This window comes from Onthophagus taurus, chromosome 7, assembly GCF_036711975.1.
Source record: "Onthophagus taurus isolate NC chromosome 7, IU_Otau_3.0, whole genome shotgun sequence".
Taxonomy (NCBI): domain Eukaryota; kingdom Metazoa; phylum Arthropoda; class Insecta; order Coleoptera; family Scarabaeidae; genus Onthophagus; species Onthophagus taurus.
In genome coordinates, this window is record NC_091972.1 from 33,134,024 (window position 1) to 33,158,208 (window position 24,185).

The 24,185-nt window shown below is 32.3% G+C and overlaps 1 protein-coding gene across 1 annotated transcript; it reads right to left on the reverse strand.

Moving 5' to 3' along the window:
- Positions 1-141: 141 nt before the first annotated feature.
- On the reverse strand, positions 142-23,008 carry LOC111416296 (NPC intracellular cholesterol transporter 1 homolog 1b-like). Its single transcript, XM_023048297.2, has 20 exons — positions 22,933-23,008; positions 22,461-22,874; positions 22,094-22,365; positions 15,102-15,405; positions 14,832-15,049; positions 14,681-14,779; positions 14,440-14,624; positions 14,209-14,385; positions 10,048-10,249; positions 9,787-9,980; positions 9,628-9,731; positions 9,437-9,564; positions 9,134-9,385; positions 8,847-9,010; positions 5,323-5,578; positions 5,083-5,264; positions 706-937; positions 537-650; positions 320-482; positions 142-259 (listed from the first exon to the last, which is right to left on the reverse strand). The coding sequence occupies exons 1-20, from the start codon at positions 22,934-22,936 to the stop codon at positions 234-236; spliced, it is 3,690 nt and encodes a 1,229-aa protein (XP_022904065.2). The 5' UTR covers positions 22,937-23,008; the 3' UTR covers positions 142-233.
- Between the last annotated feature and the right edge of the window lie 1,177 nt (positions 23,009-24,185).

Sequence of the window (24,185 nt, forward strand, 5' to 3'; positions counted from 1 at the left end):
TGTATTAAATATGAGTTAATTTAATTAAAATTAATTTAATTTTGTTTTAAACATAATTATTTTTGATATTTCGATTGAGTGCTGCCATCTTTTGGGGTTGCTTAACATTCATAAATAAATTTGAATTTTGATAAATTAATTTTATTTTATAAATTACATTCTACAATGAAAACAATTAAATTATTACTATACAAAAATTGATTCTTAATTAATTAATTAACCATCTTTAATTATTACGAAAGTTTTTTCTTATTCCTGCCTGTAAAAAAAAATTAAACAAATTAAATCGTTATAATTTATGTAAAAGTCGAAAACTTACCTAAAAAACTAAGCATCACAGGTAAAAACACTAATCCGTGTAAAGCCCCTATAATAACGATCCCCAAATACATACGGAAATAGAATATTTTGAAAATTTGAGATTTTGAGAATGCTAGGACGATGATTCCGCAGAATTTTGTTAATGTTATACCAGAAAGGACCTGCAATAAATATTTTTGATTAATCGATTAATTAAATAATTAAGAAACACTTACAGAACTTCCCATATTTGCCAAAGCATCACTTGCTCTATCGATTGCCGTTAGTTCTTTCGATTTTTCAAAAGAATTTATTATGTGACCACAAAATTCAACTGCTATACCAACAGCCTAAAAAAATTATTAATTTAGTAAGTTAAATTAATTAAAACAATGTGTTACTCACCATGACTAAATTGACCAAAGATACAGCGTTTAAACTAATATTCCAGACGTACATTAAACCACCCATGTTAACGACGATCATAAAAACTGTAATCGATACCATTAAAGCAGCAAAGAAGCTAAATCCGGACACTATAAAAGTTACTACTATAACAGCCAAGAAAGAGTATCCTAAAGATGTTAAAGTGTCTTCCCAAATGGTAAGGTATTGTTCATAGAACACATAAAATATACTAAAAATTAAAAAATAATGTATTAAAGTTATCTAATTAAAATTTAAAATCTATACGACAAATATTCCATTCGAAAGCTTAATCCTTGGCCAATACAAAAGTAAAAATGTCCGATACGAAATCTGTCTTCGAATTCCACGAAAACGTCAAAATATTGCAAAGCCCATAATAACTCGTCAACTATGTACTCAATTATCAAGATCTATAATTAATTATCAAAATGACCGACCGAAGATTCGGTTTCGGCCAGTTTCGGCCAAAATACGAGGTTCGATAAATGTTTCTATTTCGGCCAAAAATCCACCATATTATGTCATAATGTTGCAAAAAACTTTTTTGTTTTGGCTTTATAATTATCGACATGCTACCTTACTTTATAATGGAAAGTACTGTTTCCGGACGTCACTAATACGCCAAACACATGACATAGTGAAGACAAAAGTAATGGACTTAATCGAGCAATGCGACTGGTTGCACTACTGATCTATGGATAAATCCATCAAAGTTGTGCTCACTACTAAGTTTGACAACTCATTTCATAATGGGATCACAAAGATTGAAAGTTATTAAACTAAAACTAGAACTAACACTAGCACTATCACAAGAACTAACACTAGACCTAGAACTAGAATCTTAACTAGAAAAAAACGCACGGCTTAACCCGAAAGATTGTAGTTCTAGGTCTAGTGTTAGTTCTTGTGATAGTTTAATTAATATCGGCCGTGAAAGCCTTCGTACTTATATTGAAAGTTATATTGAAAGCTGCTCTACTAGAAGAGGATCACATGGGCGTTTCCGCTTCAGAAAAGTTGCAAAGAAATTCCGCAAACTGACGTTGCACAACAGGTTATTGTGCAAACAAGGTTACTCCTACACTATATACAATTTTATACAAACTTTAGTTGCTTGTGTTCTGAACGCATGGAAACATGCCGTCTGACGAAGTAGCCTATTTAGCTATAATAATTGCTGTTGCGTCGGATGATGGTGTTAGAAAAAGGAAGCGGAGAGTATGAATGAGAGTGGTTAAAGAAAAGATTACTTTTTAACCTCGCAAATCATCTCAAAGAACTTAAGTTGAGTTCATCATTACACTATAAAAATTATTTACGAATGGATCCCACTACTTTTGGTAAATTATTGGTCATGGTAACAACACTTATACAGTGAATTTCACTTAAGATGCAATATACTAAAATATATTTCCATAGAAACCAGGGCGTACCTACTTACTTCGTTCCACATAAAATGCAACATGTCAATATAATTTTACATTATAGTAAAACATCGATATAACAGATTAGTACGGGGACGAAGGAAGGAGTGTCCATTATAGCTCAATAAAAATATACAATAATCTAGTGCTGAATAACAAATAATACTAGACTAACACTAGCACTAAAACTAACACATCTTCAGACGCATGGCTAAACCCGAATGCTTCTAGTTCTCGCTCTAGTGTTACTTCTAGTTTTACACTAGCACTATCACTAGAACTAACACAAGACCTTTAGATTGGGGTATATTTTTATTGAACGACAAGTAGAACTAATACTAGACCTCGAGCCAGAACCATTCGGGTTTAGTTATGCGTCTCTTAAAACGGCTAAACCTGAATGTTTCTAGCTCTGGTCTTGTGTTAGTTCTAGTGACAGTGCTAGGTAGTGCTAGTTAGCATTAAATATTATTAATAATTATTGAATTAAAACTAGAACTAACACTAAACCCGAATGTTTCTAGTTCTAGGTCTAGTGTTAGTTCTAGTTTTGCACTAACATTATCACTAGAGCTAACACAAGACCTAGAATTAGAATCATTCGGGTTTAGCCGTCTTAAGAGACGTGCGGCTAAATCCGAATGTTTCTAGATCTAGGTCTAGTGTTAGTTCCAGTTTTAACTGTTATTCAGCGTTGGTTTGTGGTATATTTTTATTGAACGAAAAGTAGAACTAACACTACACCTAGAACTAGAACCATTCGGGTTTGGTTCTAGTGACAGTGCTAGGTAGCTCTAGTTAGCATTACATATCACTGTGTTGTATATTTTTATTGAATTCAAACTAGAACTAACACTAGACGTAGAACTAGAATCATTCGGGTTTAACCGTCTTAAGAGACGTGCGGCTAAATCCGAATGTTTCTAGATCTAGGTCTAGTGTTAGTTCCAGTGTTAACTGTTATTCAGCATTGGTTTGTGGTATATTTTTATTGAACGAAAAGTAGAACTAACACTACACCTAGAACTACAAACATTCGGGTTTAGCCGTGCGTCTCTTAAGACTGCCGAAAACTCAGGGTTATCATAAGGACGTTCCAAACAAAACTTTTCCTTTGCAAAGCTACCCAATGCTTGTACTATTAAGTTATGTTCCATTTTATAGTTTGCAAGTGCACAGTAGTTTCGTAACTATCGTTACTGTATTCATATATTGCGAGTTATATGAAATTCCCGGTACAAAAACAAGACACCATATTGAGAGAAGCTACTACCTTCTACTAACACACGCGAAAAGAAACTATCGTTATTTCACAATGTGTCGCACAAACCCCATACATAATACAATTGGTTGCACAACGAATGGCGTTACGCAACTGATTTCAAACTATTTTGAATTTCTGCAACGAGTTGCGCAACGCAACGCAACCAACATTATACACTACACAATTTTTGCAAAACAGCGATTGTTGCGCAATTTGTTTGCTGGTGTATGGGGTCTATTAGGGATAGTGCAGCAAATATGGGTTGTGCAACGCGTATAGTGCTATTTGATTCTATAGGTTGTGTACCTCACTCTTTGTATGTGGTCATTAATGATACTAAGAGGTGCAGAATAGTCGGTCACTTTCGAAAGAGTGAACAAGCAAACAGAAATCTGACAGATTGTCAAAATCAGTGCTTACTTCCCACTCGCTCTTTACTAAATGACATAGAAGTGCGGTGGAATAGCACGTAAGTACCTAATGTTGCAACGATTGGTTGAACAAAAACGTGCATTATTAAGATTAGTAATGTTTTTTACTTTGTGATGAATACAATATTATTAAAATCCTTGGATTTTGTCTTTTATTTATACACCCCTAAAAATGTTTCAGTTACGGTTTCAGTTTCGGCCAAAACTGAGACAAAAGCCGAATTTTGGTTACGGCGGTAAATGTCGGTTGCCGTTTTAGTTTCGGAGGTAAATATCGGTTTCGGTCGGACACTATTGTATAGCTCTCAGGATGACACTCTGTTCGCCTAGTTGTTTAAACAACAAGCCGAACAGGGGGCTCGTTGTTTATACACGTATGAACACACAAAAGTGTATTACATTTTGTTGGAAGAGTACTGTAAAGTTGTATCAAACTTTATTGTTAACAATATTGCTGTTTTACACTTTTGCTCCCAGATGGATAAATATCGAGAAAAATTCGAAATTATCAAAATTAGATGATATCGTAGTTTTACATCTTGTTGTTAGAGCACGTATACAGTTAATTAGCGAATTTTGAGATTGGGCATTCCGATTTTCGCATTCAATGTCATTTTCGATCGAATCCTGATGACTAACAATAAAATATATCAATTAATAAAGAAGATAATTATGTGTTCAATTAGATAGCTTTTGGTGATTTTATCAAAATCAATAAATATTTCGAATTGACATTCGCATTCTTCCAGATCCAACCTTTCAAAAGAGATATAAAACATTAAATCGTCACATCGTTCTTTACTTAGAATCGATTTAATCTAAATTATTTTCTTCTCATTAGGAGCTAAACTGTCGGGCGTTCATATATGTTCATTCTCACGGTTGTACAAGGTCACCGAAAAAGAATTAAGATTGAACGTTTTGTAATTTCGATAGAAAAAACTATGTCGAATGGAATGACGTATAGATCTTGATAATCGAGTTGATCGTTTAGGATTTATGACCACTCAAAAAAGGCCATTCTTATATTAACGGAATTCGAAGGAGATTTCAAATTAGGCATTTCCACTTTCGTATTAGTAAAGGATTAAGTTTTCGAATAAGATATTGTACATCAAAATCGTTAGAAAGGGTCTCTTGTTATAATCAAAATACTATATATTTTGTAAAATCTTATCTAGTCAGAGGTTAGAAAAATTGGGGCTAACTTCACATAAATAAATTTAAAATTTACCTGTAAGGGAAAATTTCAACTCCAGGTTCATTTAATGTTACAGTTAAATTATCTGCAATTATTCTAGCGTATCTTAACGCTTCGTAATAATCTTTCGAAGTGTTTAAAACTGTGTGATAAGACATTACGTGAGATTGGAGTATGTAAGAATTGTCGTTTTCATCTGTGATGTAATTTATTCCCTAAAAAAACGAAAATCAATGAGAATCGAAATTCAACGATTACGAAAAATATATTTACATCGTAATAAGAAGCGTGTCCAGCTTTGCTACACATATCATCAGGATTATCGTTAAGAAAATAGTTTAAATACTTTGGAAAGTATTTTTGGAAATCATCGTCATCAGATCTTCCGCATTTACCGCAAATTTTATGATTGGTGACCGTGTGGGGACAAAAAGTGTCGTTACTCAAGAAATATTTGCAACATTTATCGTTTAAACTCCAATCTCTGTAGTCATCGATCCAAGAAGATGCAGGGCGAGCAACATATGTACTAAAAAAATAAAGATAAGGTTCAGTTATTAATTAATTATACCTAGTTGATGATGTTTCAGTATTTTATGGCAGAACTTATACACAGAGCCGCTGTAAGGCTCTTACTCATTCTATGTAAAACTAAGCATAAATACCTAAAGCCTTCAATATGTAAGTATGTACCACAAAAACCAAAATCCTCGTTGTATCTAAAGAGCCAGTGGCTATCTAAGCATACAAATCACCTTATATCAAAATAAAATAAAGAAAGTAAAAGACCAAGCCAGCCGTATATAAAGCCGTGTGTCCACTACCAAGTTTTCTTGCGGAAGTCACTTCTGAAGCAACTTCCGCAAGAAAACTTGGTAGTGGACACATGGCTTAAGACGTTCTTTAGGACATCTTTAGGACAATGTGAGCTGGAAGACATTCTCAAATTCCAATCGATTTGAATTATTTTGACTATTTTGATTATTTTATATGGTCATTTTCTGAAATCTTTGAAACACTTTCAAAAGACACCAAAATCATTTTTTACAGAATTACCCCGTTAAGTATTTGCAATCGATATTATAATTCCTTTAACTGTTTGGAAAAGATCTCATACATTGTGAGGAATATATGCACATTATTTTTATCATGAATACCGTAATCTGCTAAGATTTGAAAAATTGTTCTGTAACGAACAGGACTCAGCCAAAATATGTTGACACTTTGTATGGACATTTCTCTGATATTACTCTATAGGTATTTTGATATTTTCAACTGCTAAGAGCATTGTTAATGGTTGTTATCAGATTGCCACAGCTATGAAGTAAATGTCAGTAATGTTTCGTCCAGCGTATGATAGGTAGAATTTACTGAAGTCTGAGGTTCGGCATCAAGGGAAATCCACATTCTAAATTAAGTCTACCAAATCTTTCAAATTACGTCCACATAGTGTCCTAAATAGAGCCGAGAGTGTTCCATCTGGTTTGGAATAATCACTTAACCTTCATGACTTTTGATGGGTCATTGCCCCTTTACGGTCTCTTGGAATAACTCAAATGTCAGTTATTTTCAGTTTCTATAAACAGACCACCTTAGGCCCTTTTCTCCATTACAGCCTTACCGTCACATTTTACTAACAGGGCCAAGTCATTCATCAAAACATCCAATTATTCACATTTAACTGTAAGGTTTTGTCAAAAACTTTCTTCGCTGCAATATAATCTTGATGATCTAGTAACGAGGTTCAAGTGTACTTGATTTATTAGTTTTCTGGTAGGTACTCAAAGTGTTTAACTTTGAATGAGAATCTACACCGACATTGTAGTGACTCTTGCTCCTTCACGCTTTATGTAGTATCACGGCATATCTAACCATAGTCACAAATACACCTACAACATATTTGCAAGGTAATCTAGTAACGAGGAGGAGTAAGTATGTGGCGGAATTTAGTTGTGCTTGACTTATTGGTTATTCATGCTCAAAGTGCTTGCAGCTCTTCTTGTTCCTTCATGCGATACGTGGTACTACGCAAATCCGACCGCAGCTACAAACTCACTTACAACGTATTTCGAAGGAGACCTAGTAACTACGGAGACTAAAAATGTGATGAATCCTAATTGTGCTTGACTCACCATTTTTGTCACGTTCAAAGTGATAGCCTCTGAACAAGAACCTACAATGACATTACAATGTCTCTTGCTCAATCATACGGCCTCATATAGCGGTAAATCTCTCCGAAAGAATGTTGAAATTCTTAACTCTACATAAAGATTAAAGGTTATTTCCTAATTATGACTTACACACGGTATAAACAGAACTGGTAATAACAGGTTATGATTGTACCATACATTTCTCTCAGGAGTTTGAGGGGTTCTGATTTAATGTTCAGTCGTCTCTTGTAAATATTAATGTTTGAGAAAATGTATGAATATAGTTCGTAGGTTTTCATGACTGGTATAAGATCTATTGTAACTTAAACCCTCCAAAGGTTTAGGGTAAATGTAGATTCTTGATGAACCTTAATATTGCTCCAAGGTCTTGGTCCTTAATGTCGGTAGGTGTCTCATTCGCACAGTATATGTTCAGCAGTCTCTAACTCGTCGTTGTAAAGTTGACAAGTTTGATCCTCAGCTTGCCCAATATGGAAGAGGTGGTATTTTAGGGGCGCATGGCCAGTCAAGAAGCCTTAGACCCCCTTTGCTGATGTATAAAACCTCTTTGTTATCATACTCTTCGCCTGTCTGTGACCTGGAAGTTTTTTCCAGCGTAAGCTACTGAGAATTGCACTTAGAATAATCTCTTATAAAAGCTACTCTTGACTAATGCTTTATAATCGTATTGCTAGAAATAATTGCTTCGTAACGAAACGACACGCTTAAGGTCTGAAGAAGAATGATTGTAAGGTAGGGTATTTTCTTTCCTGGTTTAGTTCCTGATTGATAACCATATTATTAACAAAGTTATTTTCCAAAATATCTGTCCTCAGGCAGCGCTCTTAGAATGAAAACTGGTGTCTATAATTAATTTGCCAACCTCAGAAGTGCTAGTGGTAAAAAGTTCAGAAATGCTTTGGGACATCTACATCTTTAATATGCCGTCATCAGAAGAATACATTCGCAAGATTTCCGAAAAGTTTTAGTAACGAATCAAGGCATTTCAGAATTTTTAAAAGCTTACGTTATTATGGTTATGACTGGAAAGAGACTAGTAATAGAAGAGACTCTAAGAAAGAAATCAAATAGAAAATTGGTGGTAGAAGAGATAGATTAAACAGTGACTAAAATGAGAAAAGAAGACTGAGCAGAGAGAAAGGAAAAAGTGGCAATAGAAGATAGTGACTGTAAATAAGAAAGAAACTGAGAAGATAAGAGGAACACTGAAAGAAGACGGTAAAGACTTAATCGATTTCATAGCCTAGATTATATAGATATTCGTTTTTTGGATGGAAAAAGAAAACACTTTTTACATTTAAATTCTAAAAATTACATTTAAATTATAATAGAAGAATGCAGCGTATAGTATTATATTGTTCTCTATGACACCACTATGATCGTCCAGATGTTTTCAAACAAGACTTTTTTTGACACTGATTATAAAAGATGTAAATCAGTTTTTAATATAAATCGTTTAATGAGAGAACATTCAATTTTTTTTGAATATGTGTTTGAAATTAAGACACATTTCAAATGATTGCGAACAAGTTCTAGTGTTAAGCATCCTTAACGGTAAGTGTTAAAATACTGCCATAAATATCTGACACACTGTAAAATAAATGGAAGTTAGTATAAAATATTTACATTTCGGATTGTTTCGCAGCGGCATATAATTGAGTACTTATCGAATTCGGTTGACACCCAACTCCACCACAAAATTTATTTTGTATAGTTATGCTTGAGTAATCTAAATCACCTTTTGTCACCCAATATATAGGAGACCCAATTCCCATAAGTTGACTCATGTACTGAAACAAAAAATAAAATCTTATTGATCTTAAAATGCGAATTATTAAAAATTCTCTCTTAACGTGAATTAACTTAAATTTGTTTATAAAAACTAATATTAATGTAAGAAAGTGTTTACTTACTTGAAGATATTTTAAAACATGACTATCTTCCGGCATAGAAAGTTGTTGGTCTAAACCAATATCAACGGAAGGTATTATCGCTAAGCTAACACAAAGAAGTGTTGAGAAAAGAAATAAAATGATACACCTAACATCTAAGCGAAGAATAAATGGTGTATACAATTCGGACCAAAACCTATACAAGATACTACTTTTATTGCTTGTGTTTAATTTATCTGTTTTTATGCAACAGAAAAGATCCCATCTATGACCCTAAAAGTACAATAATGAATAAAAAAAATTATTAAAGTTTTAAAAACTCACTCTATATCTTCGTTCATCTACAGCTAATAAAGCTACAAAAGCTGTTAATTGCAACACTAAATTAAAAGCGATTGCTATGGTTGCGTATAATGCGAATGAATTTACAGCTGGCATATCAGATAAACTACCTAAAAGAATACATAAAATCGAGGTTAAATTTTATCATGTAACTTATATTAGTTTAAACTTACCAATAGCAAAGCAACAAATTTCTGATAAACTAGTTAATAACATACTTGGTCCTACTTTACTTAAAGTTAATCCAATTTGTTGAGTGACTTTAGAAGACTTAGTACTAAAATAAATAAAATTAAAAACTACTTTTACTGTTTTAGAATTAGAATTATTACCTTCCTAATCGTTCGTAATGTTGTACAATAATAAAAATATTATCGACACCAACAGCCAGAACTAAAAATGGAATTACTTCAATGGTTAACATGGTAGTTTTAACACCAGCGTATCCACAAAGACCCAGTGAACAAATAACGGAGGAAAGAACGATTATTATTCCACTTACTCCAAGAAAAATTTTACTTTCTACCTAAAAAGAAATAATAAAAATGGTATTAATTGTATCTTATAATTACAACAAACTCTATTTAACTTACAAACAGAGTTTTGAATGATCTGAATCTCCCCAAAGCGATGGTGATGTAAACAAACATAACAGCGTAACTGATAACAATTGTTGATACTTCGGATTGTGATAGTCGTTCAATTTCATCTTCAATTGATCGTTCAGAATTGAAGGCGATGTCGAAAAATTCTGGTCTTTCGTTTTCATCATAATTTTTCAAAAAGTTTATGAACCTAGAATAAGAATGATTAAAAATGTTTCTATCAATAAAAAATTAATAATATCACTAAAGATAACGAAGAAAGTGGTGAGAGATGTTAGGTATGATATTAAGGAATGCTGTAGACTACTGTAGAGGACGTTTCGAAGGACAAGAATAATATTTGAATATATGAAGGACGATGATATTGATATTGATATATAAATACAATGTTGAGGAAGGCCAGGGACGATATTCGAAGATGTTGAAAGATATCATGGATAACGTTAGGAGATGATGGAGAAAATGTTTACAGAGATATAAAGGACGATGTTGAGCAACAATGAAAAAGATGTTGAGAGTGGTCAGAATATGAGAGATTGGAGACAAACTCCACCTGTATGATCGTTAAATGGAGCTAAACAGCCTACCCATCGAAAATATAGTCATTGACTATATTTTGAAATACATTCATTTACCCATAAATTTTCCTCGAAACAAGACTGATTCAAACATGATGATCCATGCATGAAAAAGGTTGACGAATTGGAGAAACAGGGAAATTCGACGATTTACTACTTGGAATATAAATATATTCTACAACAAAGAACAAATGATTATGATAGAGCAGACCAGAACATCGATATTTGCAAGAATTGCATTGCAAGAAGCTAAAAAAGGAAAAGAGACAAAGAATGTATGACGATTATGTAATAATATCAAAATAAAAAGACAGTGTAAAAGAATGTAAGAGTGTAAAAGAAGAATCATTAAAATGCGAACAAAAGGTCAATACTAAATATAATCTTGATATACACAAGAATCATATCAAACCAAATAAATGAATGTGTTCTCATTAGCAAGGATTCAGATCAGGGAGATTCTGCGCAAACATCATCTTTGTGTATGTAAGCAAACTAAGACGATACAAAATGGGTAACGGGAGGTTAAAATTCTACGCTCTACAGACGATGCGAAATAACAAAATCTATGATTACTACTTCCAAGACACTGATCAGATGCAAGTTTGTGATCAATGATAAAATCATACACTAGGAAATGAAATATGAACATCGGGCATCGAAATATCTAGATACGGGTATGATGAGACGGAATTAAGACATCAAGTTGCAAAAGTGTCAAGAACACCGGCGTACCTAAATGGCGAAATAAACATATTCGAACTGAATCCAAAGCCCCATCTACAAGGTTGTAATTACACCTACACTATCTTATGCAACAGAAATCCGATTAGAGACTTTCCAACCAAAAACAATAGAGACTACAGAAATGAAAATAGTGCGTAGAATAGCTGGGAAAACACTGAAGAGCAGATAAGAGAGTTGAACGTCAGATAAACATACAGGATAGGTAACATCAATTACTGGGTATTAATAGAATGAAAAATGGAATGAGCACATTGATCGCATGACAGAGAAACGAATTTTTAGAATAACTAGAGACACAAATCACCATCAGGACGAAAAAGTATTGAAATAAACAGCCAATTATGTCTAAATACAGAAGAAAGAGGACATTAGAGACAATATAGAGCAGTGGTGTCCACTAATTTTTGATCAAGATCGACTTTTTATATAAATGTCTTGTCAAGATCGACCGAAGGGTTTAAAGTAACCTTCCTTTTTTTTTTTGCTCTGAGGCCCAAATATAGATATTTCAGATTCATGATTTTCTTGGCGATCAACGTTATGGCCACCACTGATTTAGAGCTTATAAATAAAAAATGGTAATAATTGGGTTCAATCTTTTTATGGATCTAATATTTATGGTCCATTACTAAGGTTTTATGTATAAAAAATATTACCCCATCGCTTTTATTTTATGAGTTATGATTGAGTTAATTTTCGAATATCAACAATTTTGATATTTAATCGGTTTAGAGCTTATAAATAAAAAATGGTAATAATTGGGTTCAATCTTGTTATGGATCTAGTCTTTATCGCCCATTACTAAGGTTTTATGTATAAAAAATATTTCCCCATCGCTTTTAGTTTATGAGTTATGATTGAGTTAATTTTCGAAAATCAACAATGTTGATGTTTAGTCGATTTAAAGCTAGTAAATAAAGAACGGTTATAATTGGGTTCAATCTTTTTATAGATCTAGTCTTTATGGTCCATTACTAAGGTTTTATGTATAAAAACTATTTCTCCATCGCTTTTAGTTTTTGTGTTATGATTGACTTAATTTTCGAAAATCAGCAATTTTGACGTTTAATCGGTTTAGAGCTTATAAATAAAAAATGGTAATAATTGGGTTCAATCTTGTTATGGATCTAGTCTTTATGGCCCATTACTAAGGTTTTATGTATAAAAAGTATTTCCCCATTGCTTTTAGTTTTTGAGTTATAATTGAGTTCATTTTCGAAAATCAACAATTTTAATGTTTAATCGATTTAGAGCTTATAAATAAAAAATGGTAATAATTGGGTTCAATCTTGTTATGGATCTAGTCTTTATCGCCCATTACTAAGGTTTTATGTATAAAAAATATTTCCCCATCGCTTTTAGTTCATGAATTATGATTGAGTTAATTTTAGAAAATCAACAATGTTGATGTTTAGTCGATTTAAAGCTAGTAAATAAAGAACGGTTATAATTGGGTCCAATCTTTTTATAGATCTAGTCTTTATGGTCCATTACTAAGGTTTTATGTATAAAAAGGATTTCTCCATCGCTTTTAGTTTTTGTGTTATGATTGACTTAATTTTCGAAAATCAGCAATTTTGACGTTTAATCGGTTTAGAGCTTATAAATAAAAAATGGTAATAATTGGGTTCAATCTTGTTATGGATTTAGTCTTTATGGCCCATTACTAAGGTTTTATGTATAAAAAGTATTTCTCCATCGTTTTTAGTTTTTGAGTTATGATTGAGTTAATTTTCGAAAATCAACAATTTTGACGTTTAATCGGTTTAGAGCTTATAAATAAAAAATGGTAATAATTGGGTTCAATCTTGTTATGGATCTAGTCTTTATGGCCCATTACTAAGGTTTTATGTATAAAAAGTATTTCTCCATCGCTTTTAGTTTTTGAGTTATGATTGAGTTAATTTTCGAAAATCAACAATTTTGACGTTTAATCGGTTTAGAGCTTATAAATAAAAAATGGTAATAATTGGGTTCAATCTTGTTATGGATCTAGTCTTTATCGCCCATTACTAAGGTTTTATGTATAAAAAATATTTCTCCATCGCTTTTAGTTTATGAGTTATGATTGAGTTAATTTTCGAAAATGAACAATGTTGATGTTTAGTCGATTTAAAGCTACTAAATAGAGAACGGTTATAATTGGGGTCATTCTTTTTATAGATCTAGTCTTTATGGTCCATTACTAAGGGTTTATGTATAAAAAGGATTTCTAAATCGCTTTTAGTTTTTGTGTTATGATTGACTTAATTTTCGAAAATCAACAATTTTGACGTTTTATCGGTTTAGAGCAGTGGTGTCCACTAATTTTTGTTGAAATCGACTTTTTATATAAATGTCTTGTCAAGATCGACCGAAGGGTTTAAAGAAACCTTCCTTTTTTTGCTCTGAGGCCCAGATATAGATATTTTAGATTCATAATTTTCTTGGCGATCGACTTAAAACTGCTTTGCGATCGATGTTATGGACACCACTGATATAGAGGGATGACATAGACTATGTTGAGATCAGCTAGGGGCTATGTTCGAAGGTGTAAATGATGTTAGGGGTAATATTGATATATTGATGTCACTAACAATGTTTAATGATATTGATAGATAATAAGCAAGTAGAGTTGGAGAAATATGGATAGTTGCCAGAATAGCATTAAAGATTATCAGGGATGATTATATTGTGCGAAGTCAAAGAGACTATGTTGAGAAATATCAAGAATGATATATTAGTACGATAATAAGGATTATGTTAGAGATCTTAAGGATAATAATTAGAGAAGAAGATGTTATGTAATCACATAGAGTTACTAATTAAAAAACTTTTTACTTACTCAATTTCCCATGCCATGATTTTTTCCAATTTACTTTCATCCAAAGTATTTTCAACTAACATAGTTATAGCAACTCCTTGAGCATCCCTATAGTCATCTCTTGAAGCACCAGCATATGCTAAACCAGGTTCAATGGGGCCTCCATATGGTGCTAAACAATCCATGTGATAAGCGCTCCTGAAATAGTTTTAAAATTTTTAATACTTTTTTATATACTAATTTAAACCTTACTTTGCGCATTTTAACATTGTATCAATATAATCTTCAGACGCTTGAAAAATATTTATATCATTTTCAAATAAACCTAAGATAGATTGAACGGTGCAAGCATCAATATTTCGTGGCGGGGAAAATGGTCCCAATAAAGGAGCATAACAAATACTAACAAAATCAACACCTTCACTTGAACTAACCGTCTATAAAAAATAAAAATGAATTAAAAATGTATGTTAATAATTTATTGGTTATGTACTTCTTGTAACTGTTGTTGTAATTCAAAAGCTGCAGTTAAAAATGTTTTATTAAAAGCTGGTCCTAAAGTAATTGTTTCGTCCATGAATAGGTATTCCAACTAAAATTTAAAATTATTTTTTTATTTGTTTAAGCTTTGAGTGGGTACTTACATCTGGAACGTTAACCGCTTTTATAAAAATTTGTTCAGTTCTATAAAACGGTTTAAAATGTTCATCAAAATAATCTTTTTCAATTCTGCTTCTACTATTAGGGGCTGCCCAAATTTCAACTGGACTCGTAGTAACTTGTAAAGAAAAGAAACCATAACCCAATCCGATTACAATGTATGGGGTTAAAAGAAGAACCAACATAGCATTATCAGCCATAACTAAAAATAACAATTTAGATAATTAATTTAAAACGGTGTAAATTATTATTACGAATTCCAAATTTTCTGAAGAGTTTTCCAAGAATTCTATGAACGATGTTAGTTTCTTCTTCATTATCTGCAAAATCCAAATCTTCTCTGTCGAAGGATTCATTAGTTGCACTTCCATTTGATCGACGCCGAATAAAAATGTATAAAATTATCGTAGTTATGAAAGATAAAGCAAATATGACTATTGCAACGATGAAAGTGTAACCGTTTAGTTTTAAAATAAGAAATCCTTCTGGATGTGCAGGAAAATCCTCTAAAACACAACTTATTGGACAATCGATACAACTGCAAGCTAAACCACCTTCCTACAAAAAAAATTAAATTGATATATAATTCAAGATAAAATGTAAAAATATTTATTTAAATAATCTAGTTTCAATTTGTTAAATATGGAAAAACTTTAACGTTTAACATTAACAATAACTCGACAATGCAATTATCTTATCTAAACTCCTTAGAATGTTATGACCACTTAACCAACCGTTTACATTAAGTGTTCGTAGGATTGCGACAAAAAAATGAAAATTATTCCGATATCTAAAATGATAAGCATAAAAAGTATTTGAGTAAAAAAAAATAAAAATTAATTTTTTTTACAATTATTAACAAGTAAACATTTAATAAATCGTTTTATGAAATAACACGTGTTACTATAATTTCGTTTACATTTTGCGAAAAGTACTTGAAGAAATCTTGATAAGGATTGGGTAACTGTAAATTTATTGATGATGATTGAAGTTTACTATAAATAAATAACCTTCGAAAATAACACCGAGAAAGGAAATGTATGTAATAAAACTAAAATTAGTAATTCAAAAGTTCGGTGAAACTAACAATAAAGCATAAAGAGTTGTTATTGTTATAATAAAAGTAATGGTTTTATTAATTGAAGTTATGACTTTATTAGTAATATCATTCATGTTCATTTCCAGGATATTATTAATGGTTGAACCATCGAAATCATTACTTTCGAAATTAATTCCACCAATACAATGCTTCAATAAACTAAACCAGCATTATAAAATATTTGCGCTACAAAATACGTTGGTTAACTAGGTCGTAAGTTTACGGAAATTTATAAATAGTATAAATAGATAAAATATGGGTAAACTTAGTATTTTGAGCTTATTTAATATCAATTTGGACACATAATGAGACAATACCGGATAACACTACCTCATGTTATATAAGAAATACTAAAACTGAAATAAGGATATTTAAGAAACACTAATAATAATAAAGTTAATTACAGTAATAACTAATCTGGATCCAACGAATCAGAGTAGACAACTGAATGAAGTGGATACTAGATTGGAGTATAAAATATGTAATCCAATCTAAGATCGGGCGGAACGCTAATGTTGATGTAGTAGAGTGCCGATTAACTGCAGTAATCTGAGGGAAATAGAAACCGAAAGTCATTAACAACTTTTCTACCAACAACAAGAAGCAGTTTAAATGGAAGCGAGCATGAATGACAGTCATACGAGGATAAACAATATAGGGTCTATATTGTATATCCTCGTAAAGGAAATGCTGAAAAACCTCCATGCCAGCACTAGTCCAGATGATATCAAAAACGAGTTGATAAAATGGAGTTTTCAGATATGCGACGTAATCAGTAAAATGTAAAGATAATTGTCAGAAAGGATATAAAGAGTGCAAAAAATTGTCTTCGGAATAAATTACATCCAGAACTTCAAAGTGAAAATAGAGATAATCCGAAGAAGTAGACAAAAATACCATAGTGCAAGAAGTGCCAGCGTGAAATGATCAGAAAGCCATTCATCGAAGAATTACACTGGGTCTAGAAATATACCAGCGAGATGCTAAAAATGTGAGGAGCTTCATTCGGCCAACTATCGAGAGTATTTGGTGATAGAGGAGATGACAGAAAAGACGGGAAAAAAAATATTAGTATTATAATTTTCTCACAAAAAAGGTGTCGAGCAAAACTACATATGACGCTGGCACCAGGTGACAAACTGCTCTAGTGATGAATGAATTTTTATATTGAATACTTTCACAAGTGGAGAGAAACGACCTTATAACCGCCATTTTTTGTTTCTAGATGTCAAAGTTCATATCTTCCTGATATTAAAGTCACGCTCCAAACTCACCTCAAGTTCCAGAGATACCATGTACACTTACCAGACTATTCATTCAAAAAACGATGTAAAGGAGAAAGCCGGGTAGTAATCCATAAAAATATTGCGCACAATAAAGATTTGTCGATACAAAGGGCCGACTTAAAAGTTACAGTCGTTGGAGTTCACACTATAATCACCGCATAACATTAAACAAAAAGAATAGGTATCAGTCCTGAAACATGTTGGTGAAAAGTTTATTCTTGAATGGGATGTCAACATAAAACATGTGTATTAGGGATCTAGATTTACTAAAAAAAACATCGCGAACTGGAAACAGCTGTGTTGCAAGTGTCATTAAAAACCAAATACTAGCTTAATTTAGAAGTGGAGCGATTCACCATAAACATCCAGATGGAGGCATGAAATAATACTCGAGTGCTATCAAGCAAAATCCGTTGAAGCTAATTTCCCAATCGAAGTAAGAGGTGTCGTCAACAAAACAAAACTGCCCTTAACAACAAATTAAGATTAAAAACCCAATAACTTTGACGAGAAATCGGAAAATTGAAAAAAGAATCAATTGCAATTTACCTCAAAGAATTAACAGCTGACAAGAACACTGTTTATTTGCTGTGTACCAAAAAATATCATAAATAATTAAAAAAAGCAATTTGTCAAATCCTGCCCATTGAAAATCGTGACGAAAATCATGACGGGGCGTGGATCAGAGAACCTATGCAAAAAGTAGAAGCAGTTGCCAACCATCTTGCAGATATCTTCAGATTACGTGTAGGTCAAGCATCAATACAGACGATGAGATTATCGACTTAGTATCAAGCGAAATTCACACCAACATAAATCATAAGAAAAGTCCTGGGTATGCTCTCAAAAGTAGTTAAAGACATCAATTAGACAAATGATTTTGAACCACTAATTTAAATTTTGCAGTCAGGATTCCAAAATTGATCAAGTTCACAGGAATAAGATTACATCGAGAAGATCCCAGAAAACAAACAATTGATGTAGCTGAAGTTTTTGATAAGGTTTGGCACCATTAAGCTGAATGTATCCTTGGAATCCAACCTAATTAAACGATTTTTTAGAGGACGATAGAAAGTGAAATATTCAAACTTCAAAGACACCAGTTTTGAAACCATTCTTGTACCTACTTTAGATATATGACTTGTCCAAATAGGACGACGTAACCATAGCAACATTTGGTGATGATACGACTATACTTGCTATTGAAGCAAGAAGCAACTAGTTAGTTACAGAAAGCTGGTGACATAGACCAACAGTAGAAGTGAAAATGAAAAAATAAACTCATTCAGCTGGTCTTCATGTGTAAATTTTACGTATTGTAAATTGGACGAAACTCCCTCCGTGCACATAAATTGTGTTATAGAGTTCTGACGGTTTGTTAAATTAATTAAAAAACTATTTTCAAAAGTTAGATGAATGTAGAGTTCTTGAGTTACATAACAAACTAAAAACATACATACGTATACCTAGAGAAAATACTAAAATCAATAGAAATGACTGTAGAGGCTCCCAAAACAGTCTGTCAGAGTTACGTTTTTTTGCACGATAACAATGCGACTCTGTCAATTTAGGTTATATGTCAGAAAAAAGTAAAAACTTGAAAACATCACTTCAACAAAATACTCAATTTCCTTATCAATCTGAATTGAAGAAGAGTATTAAGGGTCATATGCAAATATATAGTTGTAGTTTTCAGCCACTATTTGCAACCCAAATTTCAAATGACTAATTAAAGGGGTTGTAGAAATGCTGGGAGGTGTTAGTTCAGAAGAGAGCACCGAGTTGAAGGTTGGACCGTTGGAGCTAAGTAAACGTAGACTTTTGCTTGGCATGAGGTGCCCTAAAAATAAACGTACGGAAGTATTGAAATCTTGTTTTGTGAAATGAGAAATGATTTTAGATGGAACAGTATCTCTATGCATTGAAATGAAGTTGTTAATTAGGTAGTCATGTTTTTCATGTCGTATTGTCGACATCTACTTTAGAATTAATTTTAAAATTTCATTAGTCAACTACAATGTAGGACAATCTTTTTTGTATAGATTTTACATAGAAACACATTGTGGGAGATTATGCAACGTAATCAATGTGTTAAAATGCTTCAAAGTTACTTAAGGAAGATATCTAGACGATATATAAACTGTTGTTTTCCGGGACCGCGAAGTTTTAAGCCCGAAACATTCGATTGCATGTTAGCAGTGTACTGTGTATGAACACAAAAAAAAATGTTGTAAGAATTATTACATGAAATGATTATTGAGAAAATACAACACATTATCGAATCTTCATTATCTTCTTACTATTGGTGATGAGGGTAAGTTTATTGCTCGAGTGTCTATAAACTTACAAGATATTCATTATTACGTATGATATGAGGAATTGTTTATAATCATTCATGAAGCTCATCTTGTAACTGATTATGGTGGCAGAACTAGAATACTGAAAGAGGTTAATTGTTGATGCAACTGATATAACTATTAAATCTATCGTGAATTTTTTGTTATGCAAATCTTGCCAAAAGAAACACAGCATGTCTAAAACTAAATTGTAGCGAAATTTTATATTTATAAATTTCGATTTATTATGATATATCAGAACCATCTTATCAAATTTGTAATATCTACGCCCTCTTAGAACAAGATATTCAAAACATGATTACAACTTAGATGGACCAATCAGAGTTTACCACAGATAAAGATTACCATGAAGGCGTTCACCATACGAGGTTGTATTTGAATGTCCAAGGAAAATTGGTTTAGCTAATTCAAAACTACTATCTAATATACTCAAGAGCTTGAAAGGTTGAAATGTGAACAGTGGATAATAGCCGATAATATTACCGTGAGTCTTCTGTATATTATTAACTTTATCTAAAATCGTCAACTACTACAAAGGCAAACGAAGCCTTTAAAAAAACAGCTTTGATGTTTTATAATATCCTACAGGAACAGGAAGCATCAACCATAGCAGAGTCACTAGGCAGTTACGAAATCCCTCCGGAATATCTCAAACAGGGAGAGGCCCAACTGACCTGTCAGTTACACAAAATATACCAACAATTATGAACTACAGAAGAAATACGCAACGAGTGGAATCTGAAGATCATCTGCCCTATCCATACGAAGAGTTAGTTATTACATAGTTAAACACAGCATATAAAGTATTCTCCAATGAGTTATATAAAAGACTGCTTCCGTTTACGGAAAAGCTTCTAGGAGAATACCAAAATGTATTCCGACCAGGTAAATCAACGACGGACCAAATATCTCCTCTACGCCAGATCTTGCAGAAGGACCTAGAGCACAACATCGACATGCACAAGCTAAACTATATGATGCCCTATATAGCTTCAACATCTCAAAAAAAGTGGAATGACAAAGAAGAACGTCGTCAGATGCATAAAAATATGAAATAACAACTACAAAATGGATTACGTCAGGGGGGCGTGCTGACATGTCTTCTGTTGAACATCCACCTAGAACAGACGTTGAGACATGCACTTCATAACTGCGCGCCTATGCTTACGACATTGACATCGTCGCCAAAACTCTGCCGCAGATGGCACGACCTCATACAAGCACTGATAAGCTAAGCCAACCGACATGGCCTACAAATAAATGAACAAAAAGATCATGCCAGTAATATAATAATAACCTCGATGCGTGTTATTCGTACCCTTGGAGAGAATCTTGCAATCGGTACGGAAAAGACCAGATAGAACGAGAGCACAAAGATGGTGGAAACAAGGAAAGGCCTAACCTCAGTTGGGAGGACAAGATAACGAGGACGCTGCCATAGTTGGATTTTGAGGTTGGAGGTCAGGCTGACGTAATAAGTAGCGCCACATATGATGAGGATGAATACTGGAATGTGTGAAGGTGATATTAGCTGATCTATCAGTACAAGAATTAAATGTAGACAAGAATATTGTCGAGCTTTAGAAGCACACAAAAAAATTTGAAATTGGCTTCCAATAAAAAATTTCCAACTGCAATCGAATATACTCGTTAGACAACTTTGTGATTTTTTCTGTCACCCGACAAAATTTGTCACCTGTAAATCACAGTTGTATTGTTTGCGCTTGCGCATTTTTGTGGCCGCATAATTATCATCTTTTTCTAGTACAAACACACATTACTTCAGTATCATCGTTAACAACAATATTGTAACTTATTTGTTCTTCTCATCCAACATGGAATGCAATTGCGACTTGATATTTAGTTCAGAAGTTCAACGAGTGATGTTTGGTTCGTGGAGGAAAGTAGTCATGATTACAGTCTTGCTTTAGCTCAGCTATGGTCTCGAGTATAACAAGACACTTCTCCACTTCCACCGTTTACTAAAGCGATTAATTAAAGTGATTATAGTTGCCTAAATTTATTTGAGCTGAGAGAAAGGACTTTGATATAACATAAATTCAAATAAAATTAGAAAATGTTTGCATATTATATTTTTGCAAACACCTGCTTCTATGTAGTACGTAGAAGAATAGAGGAAAAAATATATATGGAACGATTTCGTGCTTTACAAAAAATCTGGTCAAAATCACGTGATTTTGATCTGAACTTTTCATTGAAAAATATTAAATGTCCTAACACTCCTGAGATTATCAGCAAAATACAATCATTTGTACCACCAACAGCAAAGAGAGAAAATCCACATTGTTCGACATTGTTTCTTCTGCTCAAGAAAGTTAAATGAAAACAATAAATGGGTTCGCAAAAGAACAAGATATTTGTGTGCTGAATGTAACATTCTTCTTTGTGTCATTAGCTTTTTTTCAATATTTTTTGTTCATTTTCAACTTTTTTTTGCCGGAATTAACACGTATAAAATTTAATAAATTATGTCATTAACTAACCTGGTAGGATTCATTACAATTTCTGGCCCTACTAACATATATCTCAGGATTATCCGATGGAATATAAGTCATATTGAACGGCAAATAAGGATTATCCAGTCCCAAAAAATTAAAAAATCTTTCCGTCGTACAAAATGCGGCCACATAATCACTACATCCAATACTATCCATGACGGGGCCTCCAGTTTGAGGCATCGTAACACTTTTACACGATTCGAAAGTCGTATTCATAAACGTTTCATCAATATAAACGTCAATTGCATCAATGTAGTCTAAAAATAAGATTAATCAGTATAATTACGAAAGTATAAACTAAAAAAAGTTTAAATTTAGTGGCGAAAGCATATTAATATTAAAAGTTACTTACGTCCTTTTCCTCGATTTCCTTCTAGTTCACTCATTTTAGTAATACTAAGAAATTCATCTTGATCTTTTGAACAACTAAACATGCAGATATTCGTGATGATATTTAACATACAACTTGGACATCTTGAAAACACCGATAACATGTCAATGTTTTCCGACATCACCGACACTTGTTCATCATCGCAACAAACACTCGGATTATCCGAATCTTCAAACATAAATGGACAATTTGATTTTAACAATGTCCTTGCTTCGTCCGACAATAAAGGAACCGGGTCCATGCCAGTTGAATTACAATTTTGATAAGTTTTATTTTCTTTTTTATAGTTACATATACCGTACATCATACATGTTGCGGTTACGTACGATATTAATGTTAATAACGTGAAGTAATTTAAAATATAATGTTGTTTTACTAAATGAAAAGAAATGAAAATTTGTGATTGGAAATTAATTAAATTTAAAATATTTACCCATAATGTTATTTCTTGTATTAAATTTTTATTGTAAATCACTGAGAGCACATCCACACTAAACGACGATTTCAGTTGCAATATTTGATTGTTATAAAATTTGTTATAATGAATAGACGATTATCAACAACTGATAAAATTAATTGTGGCGCTCGTAAACAATATTTAAGTTGACAAAACGAAAATGATTGAGATAGGATTGAATTGCGTACGAGGATTTAAAAAAAAATCAGATAGAAATAAATTTTCAAGATTGTTGTAACGCATTTATTTAAAAAAAATGGAACTCCCACAAAATATCTAATTAAAGAGTTATATTAAAACAATATTTATCAAAAATGATACATTGTAATAATTTGTTAAAGATAAATATTATAGTAAATGAGTATTTTGAGTTGAGTCTTATCTGTTTCGACTGCAGGTGTTTAATTTTAATTTATCAGGTGTTCAAGTAAGTTTTCCAATCGATCGATATTCAAGTTAAAATAAAAATGATAAAAATAGATAAGTAGAAAAAGTTTTAAATTAAACAGCATTGATGAATTAAATTAAAGTAATAGTTTTTTTAACACGCATTTCTATTTTTTTATCAAAATTAAAATTTATTGTGAAGATCATTCATTAATGAAGGAATTCGCTTAAATATATATTTAAACAAATTTAAAACATAATTCCAGAATTCAAAGAAAAGTCTTATTCAATTACGCAGTAATATAATGTTATCTAGAAATCTTCGTTTCTGTTACTACGACTTTTGGAATTACAAATTGAGTTTTTAAGTGATCTCAAGTTTGTGCTAGAAAGAAATAATGATTAGATTTGTGTTAGCGATTTTGAGAACGGATGATTAATAAGCAGCTTTTTGTAGAATTTTTCCTTAAAATTCCTTAAAAACTTCGTTTACAGTAAAAAAGGTCTCAAACAAGGTGTAGTGACAACAATGTTTACAATTTAGAAAGCGCATCAATGAAATTTACAACAAAATGCAAGACAATTGGTATATCAATTGAACGACGGAAGTTTGAACGCACACCTCAATGAATCATTTACATCAATTAGATGTAATTGTTCTGACTGAGACTTGGCAGCTGGCGCATGTGAGTGAGATAAGCTTTAATAATTATAAGACATATTATAACAATAGTAATTTCAATAAAAATGATGGCGTGGTTATTCTCGTGAACGAATTTATTGATCACGAGTCCCACTGCGTTGATGTTAGTGGATTCAAGTTTCTGCGTATTGAGTTTAAC